Source organism: Drosophila erecta, unplaced genomic scaffold (genome assembly GCF_003286155.1).
Source record: "Drosophila erecta strain 14021-0224.00,06,07 unplaced genomic scaffold, DereRS2 tig00000126-arrow-pilon, whole genome shotgun sequence".
Classification (NCBI taxonomy): domain Eukaryota; kingdom Metazoa; phylum Arthropoda; class Insecta; order Diptera; family Drosophilidae; genus Drosophila; species Drosophila erecta.
The window spans coordinates 11,814,854-11,841,047 of record NW_020825209.1 but is presented as its reverse complement, the minus strand read 5'-3'; the positions used below and the strand labels follow the sequence as shown (position 1 = coordinate 11,841,047).

The 26,194-nt window shown below is 47.1% G+C and overlaps 1 protein-coding gene across 4 annotated transcripts in view; it reads right to left on the bottom strand.

The window, feature by feature from the left end:
- Positions 1 to 1,941: 1,941 nt before the first annotated feature.
- Positions 1,942 to 26,194, bottom strand: part of LOC6551120 — a 77,711-nt gene continuing 53,458 nt past the window's right edge. For all 4 annotated transcript variants that reach the window (XM_026982381.1, XM_026982383.1, XM_026982382.1 and 1 more), the window contains 4 exons: positions 8,098 to 11,263; positions 7,904 to 8,040; positions 7,077 to 7,833; positions 1,942 to 7,014 (listed from right to left, as the gene is read on the bottom strand). In XM_026982381.1, the coding sequence (XP_026838182.1) occupies positions 5,076 to 7,014; positions 7,077 to 7,833; positions 7,904 to 8,040; positions 8,098 to 11,263 (5,999 nt within the window). In that variant the 3' untranslated portion in view covers positions 1,942 to 5,075. The remainder of the gene's footprint in view (positions 7,015 to 7,076; positions 7,834 to 7,903; positions 8,041 to 8,097; positions 11,264 to 26,194) is intronic.

Genomic DNA, 26,194 nt, shown 5'->3' with positions numbered 1-26,194 from the left:
GGAAACGCAGAGACAGAGTGCGAAAGGCATATTAATTATTTATTATTATATTAAAGTCTATTTTATTATATTTTCGGTTTACTTTGATTTTACTTTCAATCCCAAAAACAATTGTTTTCGTATTCCGATAAGCATTGGAATCGGAATTGATCAGAATGGAAAGTTACGGCAGCGTGCAAAGGTTTACTATAATACCTATATTTAATATACTTATATATTATACTGTTTTTTTGCTCTATTTAATTTTTAAAAACCCTAACTTAGACCTGAGCTTTGGTTATCATCATGATGATTATTCTAATTTCTTTTAACGCGTTCTTCCCTTTGTACAACAAACAAAGAAAAACAAAAGAAAATTAAACTAAATTAAAAACTAAAACCGTGACCCCCATGAAGCAAGTGTGGCCTCATCGGAATGAAGCACTTATGAATTATCACTTATCCAAGTCGTCTTCCTTCTAAGAAAACTAATGAGTAAACTAAACCATTATGTGGTACTCTTGAATGATCGATAATCAAAGAAGAACAAGAAATGTAATGCCAGTTGAATTATTCATTATTTATAAATATATTTTGTTCGTTATTTATATAACCATATACCATAATTTTTTCATTGATATCCGCCTTGTCAACAACAAATCCAAAATCAAAACAAAAGTTATACAAAACAAAAAAAAAAAAAGCGAAATAAAAAAAAAACAACGAAAAAGACAAAACAACTAAGAAATGACCACAATCTGTACATGAATTTTGTTAATGCTGAAACATGCCTATTTATGCTTCCATTGCAACACTTTTGTGCGTATTTTTATATAGTAAATTAAAATGAATACAATTAGTTTATGGAAAATTTTAAGTTAAATAGCTTTAAACAACAAGCGTTACAAAATAAATGAAAATAAATAAAAACTGGCCCTCGTTCTCATTTCAATTATAGCAAGCTCTACCGATAACAGGGGTTATCACTAATCTCACTCTTATCCGCAGCGTTGGCGTGACGTTGGCTCGCCTCCATTTTTGGGACTTGGCTTTTCTGGTCACGCTTTCTTGTTTGGCTACTTCGGGCTTCTGTGGCGCTACTTTAGCACTCTGTGTTGCGCGATAAAACCCTGATTTGCTATCTGACTTAGAAAATTTGGATGCCTGGCTTCTGGTTGTTTCAAGTTTAACGAGACATGGTGGATTACCAGTACTCAACGTGGTATGGCATTCCATATATGGATAATTATTTCCGTTGGTGTTCCATTTCCAAAAAAAACCCTACTTTGTTTTAACAAAAAATGTGAAAAACGAGCTTTGCGAAATATTCGAATTATTCGAGGGGTTTTATCACCATACCTAGCCTTAAAATAGCTATCATAGCTATTCCTGTTTCGATTATTTTTTGGTCCAATTTTCGCATTTTTTAAAAGGGATAACATCATCAAAATAAAAATTTGCTACAAAAAAGGGCAAACTAATTTTTCAATCTTGGAATACAGTTTAATGGGGAATTGAAATTCCATATTCCGTATATATTCCATACATTCCATAGTATTATGGATTTTTTATTTATTTTTATTATTTTGAATTATTTTCCTTTAAATGATGGTACAAAAAATGTATTATCTCATGGCGGAAATTCGTAAAAACGGCCTTTTGGCAAAAATCTCAAATATTTCGATGGGCATTTTTCTCAAAATTGGCTACTACTGTTTTGAACAGCTAATTTGCAATGCTAACGATCAGTTGGTAGTTGGTTTTCCGTAGGCACCTGCCTCTGATTATGTTCGCCTGGTAACAAAAATCAATATACAATATACACAGTTGAAAGCCAGGGGAACAGGAATTCCTGAAGGAAGAAGGAAACGATTTCACAGAAAGTCCAGATGATCTGAAAGCAAGAAGCCGTGAAACATGTATCCCATGAATACGCAGATAAAAAACAAGAACATTTTGTTATACATTTCTTTTGTTTTATTTTTTTGTATTTGTTTTTATTTTGCTTTGTTTGCTTTTTAATATGTTGTATTTAATTTTATATTATTATTTTTAAGCTTACAACTTAAGGCATAAAGTTACAACTAAAACTTAAGTGCTAAACATCATTATCATGTATCGATCATAATCAGCTCTACCTCTGCGCACGCGACTCGGCGCACATAATATGCTTATGCATATGCATATACTCCACATAATATTGTTGTTTACTATCTTTTCGCTGCTCCCCGTGTTATATGCATCCATAATTTGTGTTTATTGTTATCAATATGCGCTCAAAAACCGCCTTTACTTGTAATTTCTGTTTGTTTGTTTGTTTGTTTTCATTTTTTTGTGTTTTTGCGTTTTCCATACAACTATATCGATTTTAAATTGATACAACAGAACACCAAAAACAAAACGGGAGACTCAAAACAATAAAGTTCCTTCAATATAGCGAATTTGAGTTCGTTTTTATTATGTGATTTGATTTGCTTAAATCATTTTCAGGGCACGCCTTGTGCATACACATTGTTTTGTTTTACATCCATTCAGCTGGCGTGCTCTTTGTAATTCGCCCAGCTATAAAATTCGGTTATTCATACATTATTCATTTATATATATATATATATATTCATTTATATGTGTGTAGAAAGTGCTCACAATCGAGGATCGCCAGCGGCGATCGGAGTGCCAGCGACGCCAGCTGTTCGTTGTCAACTCCTCGAGTTGGGTCATGGGTCCGTCCGCGAATCTGTCCGCGAATCTGTCCGCGAATCTGTCCGCGAATCCGTCCGCGTGTCCGTTCGTCCGGTCCGGCCGCTATCGCCCCACCCGATCCTCCGCTCGAACCTCTGGCGCTGTTTATGATGTATTCCATTAGTTGTTATGCTGCCGCTTTACATACATTTATTATCATATATATATATATATTCATATCATATATATATATATACATACATATATATATTGTAAAATTTTCTGTATATATAGAATTTGTTTCCATTTAATTTATATATATATATATTTATAAAAAAAAATACGCTTCCTGCTCTTAACTAAAACGTTGCTGCGCGCCGCTCGGCCAGAGTTGCGTTTGGGTTTCCCATTTCCGTTTCCGCGCTGTTTCGGATTTGGGCTGCGAATATCTGTGTTAGCTTTTACATGTATTTATATATATATTCATATATATATCTTTTAATATTTTACAATTTTTTGTTTTGTTGAATAAGTCTTAGCGTTTGTTGTTTACTTCATATATATTTACTATATAGATTTTGTTTCGTTTTTAGTTTCATTATGTATTAAAAATATTAATTTTTTTGTTTTCACGTTTTTCAATTGGTTTCCCCACGTTTGTTTCGCGTTTGCGTGTAAAAAAATAAGTTTAAAAAAACGAATTAAACAGTAAAGTAGTTAAACACTAAAACTGTTTCGTATGACATAAGTGTTATATAAAAAAATATGCGTATGTATATCCCATATATATTTCTATGTATTGGGCTTACTGTAAATTGTACTTACATTAAAACTTTCATTAGCTTAGCAATTAAACGTACATAATTCAATAGCGATTGCTTAAGAGGAGTAATAAAACACAATCATGCTCCATAAATTAGGCCTTGCATATAAAATAGCAAAAAAAAAAAAAAAAACGAATAATAGTAATAGTAAATGTATTGATAAGATTGATTAACTTATGCGCAGTTTTATGAAATTTACAAAAAGTCGTTTAAATAATGATTAAAGTGTTCTATAGGTAATTTATATATATTAATTGTTTCTCGATTACTTGTTTTCTCTTGCTTAGGTTTTTGTTTTATTTTGTTTTTTTTTTCTAAGAACAGCCCAACAGTGTGTTTTTATTTATTTTGTTTACTCCTTATGCTCATAGTGTATTGTATATATATATGTGTGTGTGTGGTGTGATCTTTAGTTTTATATATGCATCTAACTTGTTCTCACTACCATTCTCATATCCTTCTGACCCGGGTTTCTGAGGCTGGAGCTGTGCGAGGAGCAGAAGGACACATCGACCGATGACATAAAGACGAGGACAGGAACACACGCGTTTACGCAAGTACGGACATGCACATACAGGACACGACGATATAGGGGACACGACATAAAGGACTGAGTTGCCTCCAGGTTGGAGGCATGCGAAACAGTTGGTTGCACAGAACTCGCTTTCTTAGATTTAGTATTTCGATTTTTTATATACAATTACAAATGATCTGCTTTAGATTACTTTCAAATTGAAATTTTTGAATCACGTTTTAAAAAGTCTCTCAGGATGCGCAAATTTACAATCCATTTTGTTAAATATTAGTTTGCAACAAGTCTGCAGCGACACAGTTGTTTATTTGCACTTTTAAATTGCCTAAATTATTTGCATGGGACACAACTATATATGAATGTTGTCCAGTCTGTCTGCCCTCCACTTGCCTCCTCTCAGCAGCTCCGCATCTCAGCAAATCTGCACATCTGCATCCTGATGATCTCTCAATTTCCCGCCTACTATTTGCCTGCTCCTAATTTAATTCTTCTTTTTGTTAAAGCCTTTTTCTTATCTCTTATTTTTACACATGTCGTTTGCCTAGCTCACACATCTCATCCCACAACTCGTGGTGTTTCATATGGGGCTACATATGCTGCTGCTGCTGTTGCTGCTGTTGCTGCTGCTGTTGCTGCTGCTGCTGCTGCTGCTGCTGTCAGTAGTAGCCCGGCGGATTGCCGCCGGCGGAGCCGCCTCCGCTGCCTCCCGGATAATGCTCGCCGGCGTAGTAGAGGCTCCTCTGCTGCTGGTGCTGCTGCTGGTGGAGTTGCTGCTGCTGCTGCTGCTGGGACTGCAATGGAGGCGGCAGCACCGTGGTCTGGTAGAGCTGCTGCTGGCGGTGCGGCGACTGCTGCTGCTGCTGCTGCTGGACAAGATGGGGATGCGGATGCGGTGGCTGCTGTTGCTGCTGGTGCTGCTGCTGATGCTGGGAGTGTCGCCGGTAGCCAGGATAGCCGTACACCACGCTCGTGCTGCTGCCGGGCGGCAGTGCTGCTGCTACTGCTATTGTTGCTGGCCGCAGGTGCGACGCCGACGCCGAGGACGACGCCGGCAGTCACAACTAATCTTCGTCGCTGAGGGCATCGTACTTGGACAGCAGCAGCGGCTTCGATTCACCGGCCGCCGCCGCAACTGCAGCGGCCACAGCAGCAGATGCTTGCGATGAACTGGAATTGTGACCGCCAGCGCCGCCGCCACCGCCACTGCCGCCTGGTCCGCCTGGTCCGCCGCCGCCGGGGCCACCGCCACCGCCGGGGCCGCCGCCTCCGACCGAGACGCCACCTGGCACGCCAGCAATGCCGCCAGAGCCGCCGCCCACCACCAGGGACACGCCGCCACCCACTGCGCCCAGTTCACTCAGGGCGTGCGCTGCCTTGGCCTTGGCAAAGGCGCCGGGTGGTGCCACCGCCTGGTGGGCCAGCTGCAACGGCTGGTGCGGCGGCAGTCCTCCGGCAGCACTGGGCACATTCAGGGCGCTGTAGGGGAAGGCATAGGTGCTGGGTGCGTATGCCGCCGCCGGTGGGTGGTACGGCGAGTGGTGGCTATTGGCTCCCGAAACGGAGACCGAAACGGAGCCACTGCCGGCCGAGCGCCGTCCACTGACATCCACCACCTCGTACTGGTTGGGCGTCTTGCGCGACACACTGATCTCTGGCGGCGGCGGCTCCTTGTTCCTGTGCTGCAACTCCAGGGCGGCGGCGACATGGGCCGCGTGCGCCACATGTGCAGCATGGACGGCGGCGTGCGAGTGGGCCACCATATCGGCGGTTACTTCGTCATCGGTTCGCACCTCCACCGTCCGGTTCTTGCCATAGCCAATGTCGTCGCGCATCACCTCAGCGATGCGGGTCTTCACATAGTTGTCAATGGTGGTGGCACCGCCTCCGCCGCCGGAGCCAGGTCCCCCGGCGCCAGGTGCACCGCCGCCGCCGCTGGGCGTTCCTCGCTGCTCGGGCAGCACCACACGGCTGGGTAGGAAGAACTGTCCTACTGCCTCGCCGGCCGCTCCCGCTGTTCCCATCACATGATGCAGCATCATCTCGTGGTTGAATTTCCGCGGACTGACCGCCTGGGGCATTCGGATAATGTTGCGTCCATCCTCGCCAGGCGTGCTGGCTCTGCCGGCGCCACTGCCTCCGCTGCCCGGACCGCCCGCTGCTCCGCCCTGGCCAGCTCCGCCTGGTGCCGAGCCAGAGCCGCTGCCCGGCATCTGCGGGTGATGTTGCTGGGCATGATGCTGCTGCTGCTGCTGCTGGGCGTGATGTTGCTGCTGCTGCTGCTGCTGGGAATGGTGCTTCGCCTCCTCCGCCTTCTGTTGCATGCGGCGGTTCTGCTTCCATCGGTCCGGCGGCAGGATGGACTGCGTCTCCTGCAGATAGGCCATAAAGGGCGGCGTGGGCCGCAGGTGAGGATTGGTGCCGTAGTCATTGGTTATTATGGAATCGGTTAGTTCGCCGAAGGTAATGCTCTTTGTGTGGATCTGCTGCGGACTGGGCGCTGATCCGCCGGCCTGCGAGGTGGGCGTCCTTAGCTGGCTGTGCACGGATCTGGATTGCGACGACTGCGACTGCGGCGCAGCTTGCTGCTGCTGCTGCTGCTGCTGCTGGGCAACTGCTGCGGCTGCCGCGGAAAGGCGCTCCTGATCCAAATCAATGTTAATCACACTGGGCGATCCCGACGAGCTCGGCTTGCCGTTGTTCTCCGCCGTGAGCAGGGAGCCCGCGCCGCCCTCGAGCGGCTGGCGTAGATCGCGCAGGTACATCGGATGGAGCACATTGGCTGGCGAGGAGCGCGTGCCGGTGCCGCCTCCCGAGCCGGATCCACGTGGCGGCAGCGGCGCATGGACGAAGGATGGGCGCGGGAACTCGCGATTCGGACCAGCAGTGGCATCGTTGGAGCGGTTGATCTCATGCTTGATGATGGCGTCGATCAGGCTCTGGGCGCTCAGTTGCCCGGGCGTATCCTCCGGAGCTGGACCGCCGTGTGCCTGGCGATAGTACCTGTTGGGTAATTAGTTTCATTATATTGTCCACTACACGTATTTATTATATGGTTAACTTACGATTCCCGTTCGCGATCCGGTATGGAGCGCGGTGGACCAGTCTCCGGAACCGAGGCACGCAGGAACTGGCCGGGCGAGGGTCCCCCGCCGCCGGCACCACCTGCTGCAGTGACCACATTGCCGGCGAACATGCGCTCCATGCGCCGACTGTCGCGCTCCCGCTCCTCGGCCACCACACGCCGCTCCCGGTCCTGTTCACGTCGCTCCCGCTCCCGTTCCCGCTCGCGCTCGCGTTCCCGCTCCCGCTCCCGATCGCGCTGCTCCCGCTCGCGCTCGCGCTCCCTTTCCCGCTCGCGATCCCGCTCGCGCTCGCGCATCCGCTCCTGCATCTCCCTGTCCCGCTCGAGGGCATGGTTGTGCTGCTGCTGGGCCTGGTGCTGCTGCTGGTGCTGGTGGTGGCGCAGCACACGCTTCGCCTGATCCATGTGCCGCTGCATGTCCACCTGGGCCGCCACGTTGAGGCTGCGGTAGTGCTGTTGCTGCGCAATCTGCTGCTGCACCAGGCTGTGATGGTGGTGCAGGGTCAGGTCGCGGTACCGCTGGTCGTGGTGAGCGGTCGGCGGCGGCGGCTGCGCCACGCCGACCACCGCGTGTGGCGGCAGCGGCGAGGGACCCAGTGGTGGCCCAGCCACGGAGCCGGGCACTGGTCCCACCGCCGGCGCAGCGCCCGGCGACTTGTCATCCTTCTGCGACGGCACCGGCAGCTGCGGCTGCTGCACGGCCACGTCCACAAACGAGGCCAATGCGTCGTGGCCACCTATGGCAGTGGGGAGAACGAAGTGGGTGCTTTAGTTGCTGTGCCCTGATTCGAGAAACAAATAACTTACTTGGAGCATACTGATACGGGGGCATGTGCATCCTGCTCGGCAGCGGAGCAGCCGGCGAGGGCGGCTTGGAGCCCGTGTTGTGCCGCTGGATGACGCCCTGGCGCTGCGGCGGCGGCGTGCGATGCGGACTCGGAGTGCTGCATGGAAAGGGACGCATTAATAAGGATCACAGAGGGCATGCAAATCTCACTCACCTATTGGCATGATCCGCCGGCGAGGCGCGACTGGAGTACTCCGGTCGGCCGCGGGGCGCCGGTTCCTTGTCGCCGCCGTAGGCGAAGCCACTGGCACTGCCCACACTGTTGCGCGGCGAGGGCGACTCCTTGTCGGAGCCACCGCCGCCTCCGCCGCCACTGGCGCTGCTGCCGCGCGACATGTTGCGCTGCTGCTGCTGCTGTTGCTGCTGCTGCTGCTGGCCCTGCATCTGCTGCGAGGTGATGTAGTCGTGCATCACGATCTGACGCGTGCTCAGCACCTGCGGCTGCTCCACCACCCCGCCGAACGGCGAGCGCGCATAGGCGGAGCTGACACCCACACCATAGCCCTGCGGCGGTGGCGCCTGCGGCGACGACTGCTGCGGCGGCGGCGGCAACTGCTGGTTGCCACCCGGCTGCTGGGCGGGACTGTGCCGCTGGGAGCTCTTGTAGTAGCTCTCGTAGGGCCGCTTGCTCTCCAAGTGATGCGGCGGCATGTGCAGCGGCGTGCCCTGCGTTATGGAGCCATGCTTGCCACTGCCACCTGGTCCGCCTGGTCCGCCCGAGCCCACTCCCTCTGGGGTCGTCTGCCTGACCAGCCCGTCGAACTTGGGACTCAGCAGGGAGGAGGGTGCTGCGGCCGCCGTCGCCGGTGCGTGCACGATGATCTGTTGCTGGGCACTGTTCGCCGGGGTTCCATGGGTGATCGAGCCGCTCTTCACCAGCAGTTGCTGTTGTGCTGCGGCCGCCTGCTGCTGCTGCTGCTGCTGCTGCTGCGACGGCGAGTGTCCGTGGCTGGGGTGCAGGTGGTGCGCCTGCTGGGGACTCAGCTTGGGCGGCGCCTTGGCCACGCCCCTGCCGGAGGGCGGCTGTGCCGGCGGCGGTTGTCCAGCTCGCGGCGGCAGCTGGCCCTGCCCCGAAATGGAAATGGGTACCGGCACTGGGACTGGCTGCAGGTACAGCGCGCTGCCAGGCGCACTGGCCAGCACACCGGAGACGACGCCGACGCCGCCGACGCCGCCAACGCCGCCGGTGGCCTTGAGCACGCCGTGCGGCGGTGTGGGATACAGATAGGAGCTGGGCGCAGCCAGCGAGGGCACGCTCACGGTGTCACCGCGATACATGCCGCCAGAGCGGACGATGTGCTTCATCGGCATGGTCGGCGGCGGCGGGCCATGGTGTCGGTCCGCGGAGGACGGTCCGCCCGACACGGAGCCAGATCCGCCGGCGCCCGTGTGCGGCGAGTGGCCATCGCGCGGCGGCTTCTTGATGCTCAGGTCCAGGGTTTGCGGCTCCGGTTCCGGCACCTGCAGCTGCGGATGCTGGCCGTGCGACGGATGCGACGGATGCTGCGGATGCTGCGAATGCTGCTGGTGCTGCGGATGGGCCGGATGCTGTGTGTGCGGATGCACCGAGTGCTGCGGCGGCGGCGGAATGCCACGTTGCGGATGCGCCGCTGGCACATTGTAGATTATGGTCTCCGGCGGCGTGGGCGTCGAGTGGCTGGAGGTGCCGCCGCTCTTCGAGGCGCCGCTGGAGCTCTTGACCACCGGTGTTATGGTGGCCTTGTCCACGCCGACTCCTCCAGCGGCACTGGCATGCGCCATTAGGCCCGGATGCCCAAGCTGGCCCACCACGCCCATGTGCGAGTTGACCACCGACAAGGTGGCTAGACTGTCGCTGGTTCCGTTGTTGCCTGTGCTGGTGGGTGTCAGTGGATGAGCCGGTGGCGGCGGTGCCACTGCGGCTGGTCGGGATGATAGCTTCTGCACGGAGGTGCCATGCGGCAGGCTGCCGGCGCCCGAGGTGGGCGGTGCTCCTGCCTGCTGCTGCTGCTGCTGCTGCTTCAGGATGCCCGGATCCTGGCGGTATTCCCTTACAATGGTCACCTCCTTGCGCTCCACGTTGTTGGCAGCTTGCTGCTGCTGCTGCTGCTGCTGCTGCTGCTGCTGGGATGGGGACTGGCTCTGGCCTGGAGGCTGACCCTGTGCCTGACCCTGCTGCTGACCCTGTCCTTGTGCCTGACCCTGCTGCTGACCCTGTCCGCCCTTGGGCTGCGGACCCTTGTGCTTCAGCGAGCGCTCGATCACGGAGAAGACGCAATCCTGGACATTGTTGACCGCCTCGCGCCGCATACTAATCGGTCCGTTGAGCTGCTGGCCCGGAGCTCCAGCGGCTCCAGCCGCCACCATATTGGCCGCCGGCGGCTGGAGGCCCGCCACATTATTGGCATGGCCGCCATGTCCATGGCCATGGCCGTGGAACAGGACCTTGGGACTCTGGCGATTCGCCGGCGAGTTCTCGTTCTCCTCGTCCGCCGTTTCCGTGGCCGAGGAGTCGTACTCCTCGCTGGTCTTCTGCTTCTTCGGTGCCTGGCCAGCGGCGGGCGGCAGCAGGCGGTCATTGTCGCCCGCCGGCTGGGCCACGCCCGCTCCCGCCTTGCTGCCCATTCGGGTCGGCGTGATAATCAGTGGCGTTCCCTGGTCGCCACCGCGCGCCATCGAACCCTTCTGCTGCGGAGCTGGCGGTGGCTGTGGCTGCGAGAGCTGCTGCTGCTGATGCTGCTGATGCTGCTGATGCTGCTGCTGCTGCTGCTGCTGCTGCTGCTGCTGATGATGATGCTGCTGCTGCTGCTGCTGCTGCTGCTTGACCAGCGTGAGCGACTTGTGCCGCTGCAAGTTCTCCGGACTCTCAACGGACGCGGTATCAGAGCCACCCGGCTCCCGCTCATCGCACGAGGAGGTGCTGACATCCGTCTCGTCGCCGCCGCTGCCGCTGCCCGCGCCGCCGCTGGAGCCGTCGGTGAGATTCAGCTGCGGATCCAGCTTGCGGCGGATGCGCATCAGGCAGGCCGAGCAGCAGCGGGTGGCGTGCGGCGGTATCTGGAACTCGGCCATCACCGGGTCACGCAGCTCGGGCGCCAGTTCGAAGAGGCGGGAGGGAATGTTCCGCAGCCGCTGGGCCCGATCCTTGGGATTGGGGCACGTGGGCAGCGGGCAGTTGGGATAGCGGCTGCGCACCGACTTGCACTGGCAGCTGTTGCAGACCCGCGCGCCCGCCGGGATCGTCTCGTCCGGGATGCCGTACTGCTGGCCACGCCCCTTCTTCAGTGGGCGGGTGCGCGGACACGCCTCCGCCTTGCACACGAAGCAGCTGGCCAGTTTGTCTGAAAGAAAGTGAAGGTGAGATTCCAAGGTTAGTGGATGAATTTCATTTGCTCGATTATTCACTAAACTACTTCAATTAAATCGCACAAAGCCAGTTAGGAACTATGAGCAGCTGCTGCTGCCGGATGCCCAGGAATGTGGATCCAAAGATGATCCTCCCCATCCCTTGATGCACTTGAGTTGCCACGAGCTTATTTCTAATACCATTAATTCGCGCATAAAGCGGCGCCAAGTATTTGAGGAGTGTAGGCAAAAGTTATGCAAACACATTAAAAAATGCGATTTAATTAAAGCCACTGGTCAGGAAAAGGAGGCAAGTCCTGGTGGCAAGTTCAGCAGCGAACAGGGCCACGCTTTCATTAAGCCACTTAACAAATAATGAGCAGCAGCCAATTGAATATTTCAGAGCGACTGCCACCCACTCCTCAGTTTTCCTCGCTGGGAAAAGCGGCGCAGGACGATTGCTGATGGATGGATGGATGGATGGATGAATGGATGAATGGATATATGGATGGAAGGATGGTTGGTTGGTGGGATCACCGCACTTGGTGGATAGTACGAAATAATATCGGTAAGCAGAAGGCGAAGGCTGCTAATATTTGGGAAATCGTACTTTCAAGTTTTCTTCTGACATTCAAAATATATTACAACACTCTCTTAATGAAATATCTGACTGATATCTGAAATTGACAATGGGAAAACTCTGTTAAGTACCTAGGTATACCCCTTGATAAAAAGATTATCTTCAAGGCACATATTAATAAAACAGTTGACAAAATAAACAAGACCATTCGCATATTATATCCGTTTATAAATCGGAACTCTAAGCTGTCCTTTAAAGATATATTACTAATTTACAAACACGTTTTCCTACCCACTTTTCTTTATGGTTCTGAGATTTGGGAAAATTGTGCACATACTCATATTAAAAAAGTGCAAACAACTCAAAATGGGATTTTAAAAATGATCCTCAATCTTCCCTTTTATTTTTCAACTTGTAAATTGCACGATAAAGCAAATAACAGGTTGGCAAATATCTCCCTTCCGCTTCTTTGCTCTTTATTCAATGCTTTATAAAAAGTGTTACAGTGATCGGATTTAGTTCAAATATGCGCCGTTTGGTTCGATAATCTGTTTCCATCTAGACGGCAACTTCATAATACCTCCCTCGTAAAAACCCCCCTCCTTATAAAGCCGACTGATGTTATCATCAAACGAAACACAAATAAATTTAATTTCAAATTAACATCAAGTGCGAGCAGATACTTCACTCAAGTTTGCCCAAGTTAGTTTTACTGAAGTTTTGGCTCTTTAGTTGATAAGTTAGTTAAATAATAGTGCTGAGTTCATCTGCTCAAGGTTTTTCGTACCACTTTTTCCTTGCTTAAATCATGTTGAATCAATAAATTGTAATATTAAATACATTTAACATTTTTCAGTTGTAAAGATGCCTTAAAATCGAATCTCTGTAAAGTACATTTAAGCTAGTTTTAAGCAAAAATATTATAAAAATGCTATGAAAAAAAAGCAAACTCATTAAAAAAAAATATAATATATATTTGTGAAAGTATTGCCATACATTCTTCCTGCTCAAGGTTGTGTCATGAGTATTTGGCTTAGGAATCAAGCTCAATCGCTTTCAAACATTTTTCAAGGCTTAGAGCTGAATGAAAACTCGCTATAAAGTGGATTATCGCAGAAAACATCCCCCTAACCAATGAAAACACACGAAAGCCACTGAAAAGCCAGATTCGGTGGCGAAAATTTGTGTTTGTCTTAGTTTTTGTTCAGCCACTTTAATAATTTTCAAATTTTAATGATGTGCAAATAGCGAGGAGCGGGGGGCAAGGCAAACACAATTGCGGCATTTAGCCAAAATCAATGTAATTAAAATAAGGCGAGCGAGTTGGGCTGATGAAGTGAGTGGAAATGGGGTGGCGAAATAAAGAATAATTGCAAGTAAAATCAATCAGCGTTTTAAATGTCAGATAGACGGGATGCTGGCCAAACTCAGACTGGGAGATGGGTGTCCTTTTCGTCCTTGTGGCGCCAGCAGTCTGCTTCCTTCCCGCCGCCCTTCCCCGCCCACCAAGCCACTGCACTTTCTCCGGCCTGCGTATTTCGCGAGTCTCGGTGGAATATGAAAATACATCAAAGTAGCCTCCGCTCACTTTGCACCACCTGCCACCCCACCACCCAACCACCCACTTCGCCCCACTTTATACGTTGTCCGAGCAAAGGAAGGAAAAAACTGATGAGTTTTTTTAAATGTTTATTATTATAAAGCGACGAATCCGTACATGCAGTACTAGTACCATAACATTGCAATTAAACATATAAATAATATAACCAAACTTCTCACTTATCGTGGGAAGACTAACAACAGAGTCTCAAACGTCGAGGGGGTCTTTAAAGCTGTCCAATTGTTTTGGCAAAGCCCTTTCTTTTAAGCCTTCTTAGAGGCCTGGCAGGGAGTAGGCGTCTTGCTAGCATGCTGTGGTGTCTTTTAAGCCTATCACTGTATCTGCTTGTGTGCCTTGAGATCTGTTCTTCCACTGTATGCAGATTAAGGTCCCGATGAAGGGTTGAGCTACGTACATAGTATGGGCAGTTGGTGATGGCACGCATTGCACGATTTTGCAAGACCTCAATGCGTTTATAGTTCGATTTTGCAGCAATACCCCAGATCTGCACTCCATATAGCCAGATCGGGGCTATACAGTGGGCGTATACTGCCCTTTTGGCTCTAAGTGTCATGGTGCTTCTTCTGTTGATCAACCATCGCAGTTGTTGCATTCTCTGACCGCATCTCCGTGCCGCAGCTTTTAAGTGTGGGCCAAAGGTCAACCGTTTGTCAAGGGTGATCCCAAGGTATTTAGCCTGCAGAGGTTGTTCTAGGGTTACGCCATCAAATTGTATGGGTGGTGTGCGCCTAATGAGAGTCTTCAAGGTGAAACAAGGATTGATGGTCTTATGTGGATTTACCTTTAAGTTCCATCTTTTGCACCATGCAGCCAAAGTATTGAGATACTCTTGGAGGCCACGTGCTGCCTCAGTGCAAGAACTGGAGCTGTATAACAGTGCGATATCGTCAGCGTAAGTGGCGAGTAGGGCCTTCCTGGGAGCTTCCATATGGTGCATATTTGGGCAAGGCAAATCCGCGGTAAATATTGAGTAGAGCAGCGGGCCGAGGACGCTGCCCTGCGGAACTCCAGCTCTCATGTAGCAAGGGGTTGAGTAGGTGCTTCTGACCCTGACCATGAACTTCCTATCTTCCAGGTAAGATTTCAGGACTCCATAGTATGGTGCTGGAAGCAGCTTTTTTATTTTGCAGAGTAGGCCGATATGCCAGACTCTGTCAAATGCTTGCTGCATGTCAATAAATACAGCATTGCAGTATTCCAAGTCGTCAAACGCCTGAATAATGTGCTTAACCAGTCTGTGAACCTGCTCCACAGTGCTGTGTCCCTGTCGAAATCCAAACTGGTGATCTGGGAGGATACGGCGCTCCTTAATAAAGTCACCTAGTCTGTTGGCAATCAGCCTTTCCCATATCTTGGATAGCGAAGACAGCAGACTTATGGGCCGATACGATTCCGGATCCTCTTCAGGTTTCCCAGGCTTATGTATCATGAGAATTGCTGCCATTTTCCACTGCTTTGGGAAGGACTGCACCCTAAATATAGCATTAAATATTTTCGCCATGTATAGGATGGCTCGGAGAGGTAGCGCTTTTAACGTGGCATTACAGACATTGTCGATGCCAGGAGTCTTCTTTATTGGCATTGATTTAATGACTTCGGCAATTTCCTCAACCCTGATTGGTTTAATTGGTAGCGACATTTGTAGGGGTATCTCTAGGCTGTCAAGCGTCTCTCGATTCTGCTCCATTGTAGCGAATTGGTAATGGGTGAACCTAGTCTCCAAATGATTTGCAAAGGAATTGGCCTGTTCCTCCTCGTTTTTAGCAAGTTCACCTCCCGGGCATCTAATGGGTACCTGTCTGAACGGTTGTCTTTTGAGGGATTTGGTGGACTTCCAGAGTGAATACCCAGCATCCACCGTATAGTCCATAGAAGCCAGCTTCTGCTCAAAAAAGATACTTCGAAGGTCTCTTACCACATTTCGTAGTTGTTTTGCAGCACGGTTCCATAAGATGCGGTCCCAGGGATCTTGAGATCGGATTGCTCGCCTTCTGAGTCTCCTTTTCTGTGTCAGGAGCTCTCTAGCCTCTCTTGTTAGGGATATTCCATAGGGGGTGCCTGTCCGAGGAACAGAAGGCGTAGATGCAGTCGCAGCCCTGTGAATACTTTGCGTAAGGTGATCAACAGCCATTTCAATTTCTTCACCAGAATTTAGCGTGATGTTCAACGGGATCATGCTCTCCAGTTGTTGACTAAAAGCGAGCGGGTCAGTGTGCTTGTTGACTAATCGTGGACTTGGATTCACATGGGTACTATCTGTCACAATACTGATGATCAAAGGCAAGTGATCGGAGTCCAGATCCCAACTTTGTGTTATACTTGTTAGGGAATCTGGTATACCATGATGCACCGCGAAGTCAATGCAGGAAGGCGTATGACTGGGTACATAAGGATACCTGGTTGGCGAACCAGTTGCAAGTATCTTAGCTCCAGTGATAGAGATGGCTTCCGCTAGCTCACGCCCCCGGGGTGAATTGTAGGTGTCGCCCCAAAGCCAGTGTCGGGCGTTCCAGTCGCCACCAATCATATACCGTTGGCCGCAAGAGCGTATTGTGTCAGTAAATTGTCTTTCGTCGATACTAACACTGGGAGGACAGTAAATGGCGCCGAACTGCACGTCACCCAGTCCTGTAGCTACTTTTACTGTAGACATTTGTATGCTGCGTGTCTCTATGACCCTTTGCGGGAAATGGCGAAGAGTTGTCCTAACGAACACGGCTGCTCCACCAACGCTATTATTATTTTGCGATGGCCTAAATGCTGGATAGAAAGCATAACCATATATCTTAACAGTATCCCCTCTTTTAATTCTAAGTTCCGTCACAAGAAGAATGTCCACGCTATTATTGTGCGCGTAAAGCTCAATATCTTTAGCTTTTCTTGAAATGCCGTTGGCATTCCAAATAAGAATCTTTAGTGGATTCATTGTGGGTGTGGAGCGTTGTTAGAAAGCTGGTAGGTATGTTCATTCCCAGCTCCTTGCTTTAACATGGTGGTTATTTCAAATACCATTCTTTCGAGCTTTTCAAGTCGTTGATTGGTTTGATTTCTGTGATGTTGCTGATCTTGTTGCTGCTGTTGCAACCACATAAGAAACTGATGTTGTTGTTGTTGTTGCATTTGCTGCTGCCATTCTTGGAACTGTTGTTGTTGCTGTTGTAACAATGCTTGGACGTCAAGTGAATTATTTTGCTGAGTGTTCAGTCGTTGTTGCTGCGATAACTGTTGCGTTTGTAAGTTATATAAACGTCGCTGAGCTGGTCCATCCTTGGAGGGAGTTGTATTAGAGTATTCTTTTGCTACTGTGGCATAGGATACTTTTGTATTTACCCCAGGGCCTATAGATGGTTGATGCTGTACCATATTTTGGTGTTGTTGTGTTGGTTGCTGATCTTCAGTTGACTGGTTAGTACTCTTACGGCGATTAATCTGCACGGAAGGAAACTGTTGCTGATCTCTATGGTTGAACCCATGATTCTGCCTATTTAAGTGATTCGCCTTCTTCGCAGGCCCCATAGATCTGCGGAGAAGCTCCTGGTACTTATGGCAACCTTTATAACTAGCCATGTGATCGTGAGAACAGTGATAGCATGTGGGCAGAGCATCTACAGGACGTGTACATTGTGTGGTTTGGTGATTTTCACCACACCTGGCACAATTTGGATGTCTGCGGCAGTATTTAGCTGTATGGCCATACTCCTGGCAACGTCGACATTGTGCAATTTCACTAGACTTTCGCATCCTTTCGATCCGTATTTTCTGTCGGCAAAGGGTCTTCACGTGATAAATTTCATTAATATTAGGGCAGGGCTTAATGTTAATGAAAAAAATATTGAGTTTTTCATCTTTATTAACCCTTGAACTAGGGTTGTGAATGTGAAGTACTTCATAGCCTAAACATTTCAGATCGGCCGTTATATCTTTGTTTTGTGTGCTGTGATGTAAGTCCCTTACTACAATTCTGTGTGCTTTTTCTGTCAGCATTTGGTAAGTGTGAAACTGCATACCAATTTCATCCATATAGCTAACAATTTTTCTGTAAGTGTCACTGTCTTTGGGAAATATTCTGACTGTTTCCCCTTGGTTAGCTTTGACTACGACGTTATCTAGACTTGCCTTTTCTTGTATGAGCTCAAATAGGTCATTTAAGTTGCTAATATTAACAACAATTTGGGGTGGTTTTTTAAAATCTTTGAGTTGATTGTTGGCGTTAGATGTTTCCTGGGATTTATTGGCAGTATTGTTTTCTGCAGATTGAAATTCGTCCATGCGGGCACTAGCATCATCGGCATCCTCAGACATCATGTCTTCCCCGTTTTCTTCATTAGTAATGATGTCCGTGTCGAGAATAGCAAACCTGTTACTAGAGCTTGCCTTCTGGTTAATTGTGGGGACCAAGTGCGGGCCCTGGGTACTGCTCACTCTTTTCGGTTTAAGGATGGGGGACAGTGGCTTTGCATTTTTTCTCTTGCCTGCTTTCCGATTTTGATCATCCAGTAATCTTCTGGCAGCACCGCTTAGATTTTTTGCTGCAATGTCGGGGCTGGTCAATTGGGAACATTCTTGGTTTGCTACACTTGAACCAGAACAGATGCTGCTCATTGTGGGATTTGCCATTGTGTATATGGTGCTGCTACTGGCACTAGAAAATGTCACTGTTGTTGTGGTGGGACTGCTTTGAGACTTATTGCATGTAATGCGTTGAATTTCTGATCGGCACTCGTCTCTAATCTTACTAGGTAATTTTCCAGCTATTGAGAACATTTTTTCATGATCAATCTGCTTCTTTATAAGCTGAGAGTCATCGAAACTGTTTTCATTCATTGTTTTTATATTGTCTTAATATTCAGCAAATAATTTGCGGGCCCAAATGTCCGGAACAGAGCATAAACAGTTCGGTTTTACTGATAAGCAAAGTTTGTTTACCTCTTGTGCAGTTCTGCGCGGGGTGAGGTAGATGACTTGCCCGAAGGGCAGAAAGCACCGTTTGAATGCACTTCACCTGATGCACTTTTTGTTTTTGTCAAACTGCCGACACCGCTCAAAGCAGCGCCCAAATAAATGATTTGTGCTATTTTGAGCACAAAAGGGAATGCACCGATAAGCAAAAAATAAATCACTTTTGCATGCGCGCGACACAACCGATCTCTTTGACTGCCAGAGTAGGAATCGACTGATGAGTAAAATGCTTTTTGAGCGTTAAAATTTTAATAAGCCACTCATTTTAATTTTGATTGTTAAGCGGCGGGCGGGGGGGGGGGCGGTGTTTTCTGCAGAACAGGTGGATCAGTTAAGTGGGGCGCCATTTGCACCACCCACAACCGCCCACACATAAATGTAGCGCCCAAATGTAGGCAACACTTTTTCAACTTCACTGAAAAAGCTCAATCACATTACAATTATAGATTGCAAATTAAATAAAAATCACGAAATAAATATTTAATATTAATAACAGTAACAACAAACCAGAAGAGATCAGCAAATAGCGGCCAATCAAAGAAAAAAACGATAAACAGCAAAAAACGTGTTATAAATCAAAATGAAAACAAATTCCGTTCTCAATTTTGCGAATAAATGGGCGACCCACAGATACTCTAATGGCTTTCTAACTACATTGACTCGTTTTGAGTAAAATAAAATCATTTATAAACCACAAACGTTTCTATTTATTTTTTATAAATATTTGTTCAAGGGCGCATTGATGGGTATGAAAACGACCCATATGTTGTAAGGACAATTGCCATCGGAATAAAAGTAATACTCGAAATGAAAATGAACTGGAGTTCCAGGACGCCAGCATGTGGGGCACCTGCCACAGCAATAAAACAACGGCAAGACCAAATAAATTAATTAATAAAAAGGCAATTGGTCGACATTGGGGGCTCCGGTGTCCCCAGAACGAGAAAAAAAAAAAGAAAAAACCAAAAAGGAGGTTGGTGGGCGTGGCGGGAGCGTCGAGTGCAAACTCTGCTTTTTATTATTTAATTGTGAATTAAAAATACTCTGTAAATATTTAATGCACTTCAGCAGTGGCAGCTAGCACAAAAAAAAAAAAAAAAAAAAAATGTCGAATAAAAAGCTTAATATTTATCAATGTTAAAGGATAATTTCGATTATCATTACAAGTTGTAATACAACAAAATATGGGTTTAAGTACAACATAATGAGCACAGCGCCATTTAAAATGTATTTTAAAGCCTCCCGGTTTTCATTAGGCCTTTTTTCCACTGCCCACGTTGGGTTACAAGTAATACTATTCAATTATAGGCGGACCACAAATAATGGAATAATCGACTGCGCCTCAGTTTGATGGGAAACTCAATGTCGAATGATCAAATGTCAGGCACAATTGATGTCCTGCTCGCCATACAACATATGCCAGTTCAACAAAATGAAGTCGGCCGTAATTAATGCACATTAATGGAAATTTGTGTTAATTAAATGTGACCCACAGCACAAAGTTTCTGCTGCTGGCTCTCGATTCTCATATATGCATGTGTGTGTACACATGACATTTATTGTAGCATACTTATGCGGGCGACAAGCCGACTGAGCGAAATTCCCACTGCACTTGGCTTTAAAGTAATTCAATCAAATAATAACAACAAATACGAAGAGCAAGATGAAAAATCGAAAACTGTGATACCAATTTCCGTTCAGTCTATATGTATATACTCTTATATATATTCTTATTGCTTTTCTTTTTGTATTATTTTTTGTTTGCTGACCAGCATCGTTCGTTGTCGTCGGCGCGGCTCTCTTTGCATTTCGATCAATTTTATTAATAATTCAATCAGTCAAAAAATTATTTGAACCGCCCCAAAGGAAAACAAAAAAGTTTCAACGCGAGGAAGTGGATAGGGGGCTGCGGGGGCTGTGAATAGTGGGTGGAGAGGGAGGGGGGAGCGGGGAGGGGCGGGCAGAGGAAGTTGGCATTGGGCTTGAGGTTTGCGCTTTCCCTGGCTTGCTGCGTACACTGAGAAAATAGTACCCCGATGCTATTCTTATTCGCCTAAAAAGCCTTTTTACAATTTTATGACTTTATAGGAATCAAACAAATATTTCGCATGTAAACACATTTTCTCTGTGTGTAGCTCAGCGCTTCTTTCACATCGCCCGGTGACTTTTCTACTTTGATTTGTGCAGTCGCGACTTTGGAGACAGAGAAAGCAGAAGAACGAGCAGAGAGAGATGGATATAGTGAAGCAGATGAAACGTGGAACATTGCGAGTTATTTGCACAGCAAGGAAATATAAAAAATATCAGAACCAGTGGGAAGTGGAAAGCGGGCGGTGGGGGGTGGTAAAATACGAAAACCAAAAGTAAATCAAAACGACAAACAAAACAAAACAAAACGAGACGCAACGCACACCCCACACTCCATCTCGCTCTTGCCGCCGTCGCTCGCCGTCTCTCGCCGTCTCTCTCGCACTGCGCTCCAAAATGAAATAATTCCATTAGTACAATTTCTTTTGCAAGTACAAAGAGTAAATATTGAGGAGGTCTATGAAAAGGGGGCGCAGGATGGGCGCTGGGCGGGGCGGGGCGGGGCGGTTAAATGCGTGTGTGTAGGCCTAATGTCTCTACTTGTGTGTGTGTGTGTGTGTGTGTGTTCGCTGTGTGTTTGTGTGTGTGGGATGCTGACCTAGTAAGGTCCTTCCCAATAAGCATAATGTACCTTCTGTACTTTGCGTGTTACCTCGCCGTTTTAAAGACTAGAACAACCAACTCTCTCTTTCATTGCCACTTTTGCCCACCAACTCATCAGCTGCATTAATTGTGCAATTAAATTTGGTCCATTTCGGCAAATAGTTTTGGCCAGCCAACAAATATGGGCAAACAGAAATTAACCCGAAACTGCTCCATTATAGTCGCCTCTCGTTCCACCGCCATCGCCTGTCTCTTTTGCACCCCTTGTAAGTCCCAACGGATTGTGGACTCTGCTGCAACAGCACAAAATTTCTGCACAAGTTACCAAAAATCTATTTAACTTTCAATTAGACAATTGAAAACAACAATTGATGAGAGTGAAGGGGCGGTAGGGGGGTGGAGGGTGGAAATGGATGATACAGGGCCTACAAATTCAAGTCATCTGTGTGGTTTTAAGCTATAATATTATAGCTATTAAGTTTTAATGGTAGAAACAAATAGTTCAACTAAAAAATACCTATTTCTAAATATCCAATATTTCGAAAATTGAAACACACATCAGTGTTGTTGAACGCAAATCCAATCAAATCTGGCATAGCAGCAACAATCAATCAATTTGGAGATAACGACAGCAGAAACCACAGTGGAAACCAACAACATTCGAAATGCCGAAAGTGGCCAATTAAAAAATATATACGCGAATCGGAGCACAAGAGCAAGCAAAACGTTAGCAGGACGAGCGGAGGACGAAGGACGAAGGACACCGCCGCTAATTAGCACCATGGGGAATTTGTTGTTGGCAGAGCGCAAGAAGCACGGGGCACGAGCCACGAAGTAGAAGAAGAAGAAGTAGAAGAAGGGGCACAACTTGCGTAAGCAGAAGAAGTCGAGTCGAGTTGCCAACTTGTGCAAACATCAAAGAGCAGCGCGCGTTCAGTGGGTGAAAGTGGGCGGAAAGGGGGCGTTTTGGTATGCACATATGCAAAGAGAATGGCAATTTAGGGGAAGTGAAGCAGTGCCGGGAAAACGCACAGTACAGCCAGGCTTAAACTTATAATTGCGACTGTATATTTTTATTTTTTTTTTGGTATTTTTATTAGTAATGGTTTGGAGAGTGAACAACAAAAGGAAAAGCTGCACTCACTAATTAGCATTGATAGTCGTCAGTAACAAATCCACAAATTCCGTATCACTTTTGTGCTATATACGGTACTTTTGGTATATTCGGTATTTTTGGGAAATTCCTTATTTTTGGTACATTCGTTTTTTTTTTTTTGGAAAATTTGTTGTTTTTGGCATATTCGGTATTTTTGGGAAATTCGTTTTTTTTTGATAGATTCGTTTTTTTTTTTTGATAATTTGTTGTGTTTGGCATATTTGGTATTTTTGGGAAATTCGTTATTTTTCGTAAATTCGTTTTTTTGTATATCTTTTTATATTTTTCTGATTTGTTTTAATGCAACCAATTTGAACTAGATCCTCTGATATATTTCATTGCAGCTGATAGTGAGCACCGCATAATTGTAAATACAGTTAATATGAACGTCGCTCGACGGCGGCGGATGGAGCTGCAAACGCTTTGCTTGGCACTTTTAATTTACGAAATGGTGTTGATTTAACGGCAAAGGCGGCGCTGGCTCAAGAGAAGCGGAGCAGAGGGGCAAGCGGGGGGCGGGGAGCTGGGAGCTGGGAGCGATGTAAGGGCGGAAAAGCGGAAAGGCGGGCAAGGTGCGGGAAAGCGGCAACAGCATCCGTGGCAGCCCAACACAAAAGGAAATTGAAATAACAACAAAAAGAGAAAAAAAAAAACAAAACGAAAGCATATTTTATTCCGGACAATTGTGGCCGTCATTTCACTGGAGTCCTAAAAGCGCACATGTGTGTGTGTGCGTGTGAATGCACTGTAAAATATTCAATTGCATGCATCAGCCCAAATGATGTATAAAATAGGAAACTCCAAGCAGTTTTGTGGCCAAACTTTGCGTTCTAACTATTTCCAAGATTTCAGGAATTTAAATAGAAATTATTATTCTACATATAATATGATCTTTAATCTAAAGATGCTCTATTGCCATCCATTTTTCTTGCATGTAAACCCTTGCTTATTGGACAACGAATTCCTCTGATTAACAACAGGCAGAGAGAGAGAGAGCGCATACAGAAAGAGAGGGACAGAGACGGAGTGCGCCAGCGATAATCAAAAGGGTGTGCAATTTTAATTGAGCAATTTAATTACATATGTAAGCAAAAGTCTCGGCCAGAAAGAGAGAGCGCTGCACCGAGCGAAAGAGAGCGCAGTAGCTGAAGAAGCCACACACACACACACATCATTAGCAGATGCTGTTCCGTTACTTACTTTCTCCTCTCTCTTTCCCACACCCGCTTTGTGTGTGGGTGTTGACTCTATGGCTTTTTGTTGGATTATTTTTTGGGGTCTTTTTCGGTTTTTGCCCGTTTACGCTTAAATTTAAGTTGGTAATTAGTTTGTCAGCGCCCAAAAACAAGCAACAGTTTTTTATACCCTTTGATTGCACGCAATTTAAACCAAATAATCGTCAAAAGGCAAAGTTGGCCAAATATTGCAGAACACAGTTTGTTCGAGCTTAGTGACTGCAATTTACAGAGTTGCTTTATACTTCATGCAACGTTGGTCGAAAAAAACACGAAAATGTTAAGTCCTGCCTTTAAAAAAGTAATCGCACTGAAAGAGCCCTAAGCTCTTCAGTTTTTGACAACGCTAATCCAACAACCAACGCTGAGAAATGGCTCGTTAATATTACTCCCCCACCAGCTCTTTTAATCTCTTTTGGGGATAACAACAATCAAACAAAGCAGTACAGTTAGCCCCCATTATCCCATCCATTTGCCTATTGCATCTGTGTTCCCTTTATGCATTTCATGCGGGGCAATTAGAAAGACGCGTTTACCGCTGCACTGAGAGAAAATGAGGTGCCAAAGGCACTGCAGTTAAATACTCGCTTCAAAGCAAACCAATTGCAATGTCATCGATATAATCGATATTTATCGATATCACATCACATTGCGATAACGTGCTTGTTTATTGCTATATTTGCTGTGCAGCAAACAACTTACCAGCTATTTAAAATAGAATTTCAAGCTGTATGAACCGATTGTATAGGTTTTTCTCCCAGTGCCCTGCAGCGAGGTTGACACATTTGCGGAGCCGGACCGAAAAACTCTCGATCTGGCCCCAAACGAATGGCGAATAATGGCGGCTGAATGGATGGATTTCAGTGGTGGGCAGGGCGGAATGGATGTTGGACAGATGGATGGGATTCGAAAATGTGGAGCCTATAAAGTGGGTGGACGAATCGTACTAGCGTAAGGCTTACGAATTGTGAAATGCGAGTGAGTAATTATGATTTACTAATTAGCAAACACACTCGCAGCGAGAGCCGCAAAACTGACAAACTGCCAGGCAAACAAATTGGTTGCGGATGTGGGTGAGGGTGGCTGTGTGGGTGGGCCAGATGCGGATGCGAGTGCGGATGCGGATGTGGATACGAAAGCGAATTGGCGGCTAATGCGCTGGACAAACAAAAATGAAGCACACAGAGTAGAGGAGCCACAAGCCTGAGACACACACACACATAAAAGTCTATTAATTAGCTGCACCAACAGGGGGAGGAGGGGGCAGGGGGTTGGTTACTAAACACAGCCACCCCCTCTAACCCCTTTTGCAACGTCGCTGTAACGCGTGTAACGAGGATTTGCTCATCAAATTCGCTAATTGTTTTTGCTTTCGCCAGGCGCAACCAATCCCCAGTACCCCCTCACCCACTCCCCCCCCCCCCCCCCCCCCCCCCCATTCGAGCCGAAAATAGCAAACCCCCCTGCGAATTGCAGGGGTGTAGGCAGCGTGTGCGCGAGAGTCCAAACAATTAGCGTAATTTCAATTTTGTTCAAAATTTCATAAACGGCGGCCAGTCTCTTGCCAAGTGACTTTTGCTGCAGCACCCCGCTCCACCACTTGAAGCCACGCCCCCTTTGGGGTGGCGCCCCTGGGACATTCGGGTACATTTTGGGACATTTAAGCCGCGCTGCAGCGTGTTGCATACTTTTGGCCGCTTTTTGACAGCCAAGCCAGCGGGAAAAATGGCGCAAACATCAAATTGCAAACCGAAAATGCAGAATGACCAGCCACCACTTCTTACAACGTTTACTTTCCATCAGCATAATGCACAGCAGAGCAGCGCGGAGAGCGGTCACTTCAAATGCAATGAACAAATTAATAAACAACTACACATAGCAGCGTGTCACCAGTTTAATTGCCCAAAGAGGATACGCGCACAAACATGTCGCACAGTTGGGCTCAAGTGAATAGTGTTGCATAGCGTCAAATGGTTCAAGAGCTATGCATGTTTTATTACAAAAGTAGGGAATTATATATTGCATGCTTAGGATTTTTCCGAATGACTTCCCTCATAATTAAGCGGTTCATTTGGAACTACCTTAGCTGAAGTACTATATACTCTACTTCACTTATTTTGATAAAGTGTTGGGTAATTCTTAAGAATATTTCCCCACACTGTGATGTTAAGATACAATATTATAAGGTACAGATCTTCACTTAGTAAATACATATATGAAAAGGAAATAGATACTTAAAATGGGAATTATTTAACACCAGCACTATTATATCGCTGACAACTGTAGGCAGGTCCCACTTTACACCCCCCCCCCCCCCCCACATTCTTTTGACAATGCTTTCAAATTTAGTTTTTGGCGCGCTTTTTTCTGTGTGTTTGGAGGCTGGCTTTGGCTTCTTTTGGCCACCTTTCTATTTTTTTGTTGTTTTTTTCGTGTTTTCGGGTTGTTGTTTAACACACAAAAAGAATTTTTAACTAACACAAAATGGCTGTGTGCTGATTTCTGTGAGTATAGAGGGGGCGTGGCTGGCGGAGGCGGCACGAATGTTCATACTCTCGGGCTTTCCGGCTGGGGATTAGTGCGTTATTCGGTTTCATCGCACCCTTTTGCCGAAAGTTCAATTGCAATCTTGTTGCTGCCGTTGTTCTTGTTGTTGTCGTGGTTGTTGTTATCGTTGTTACCGTT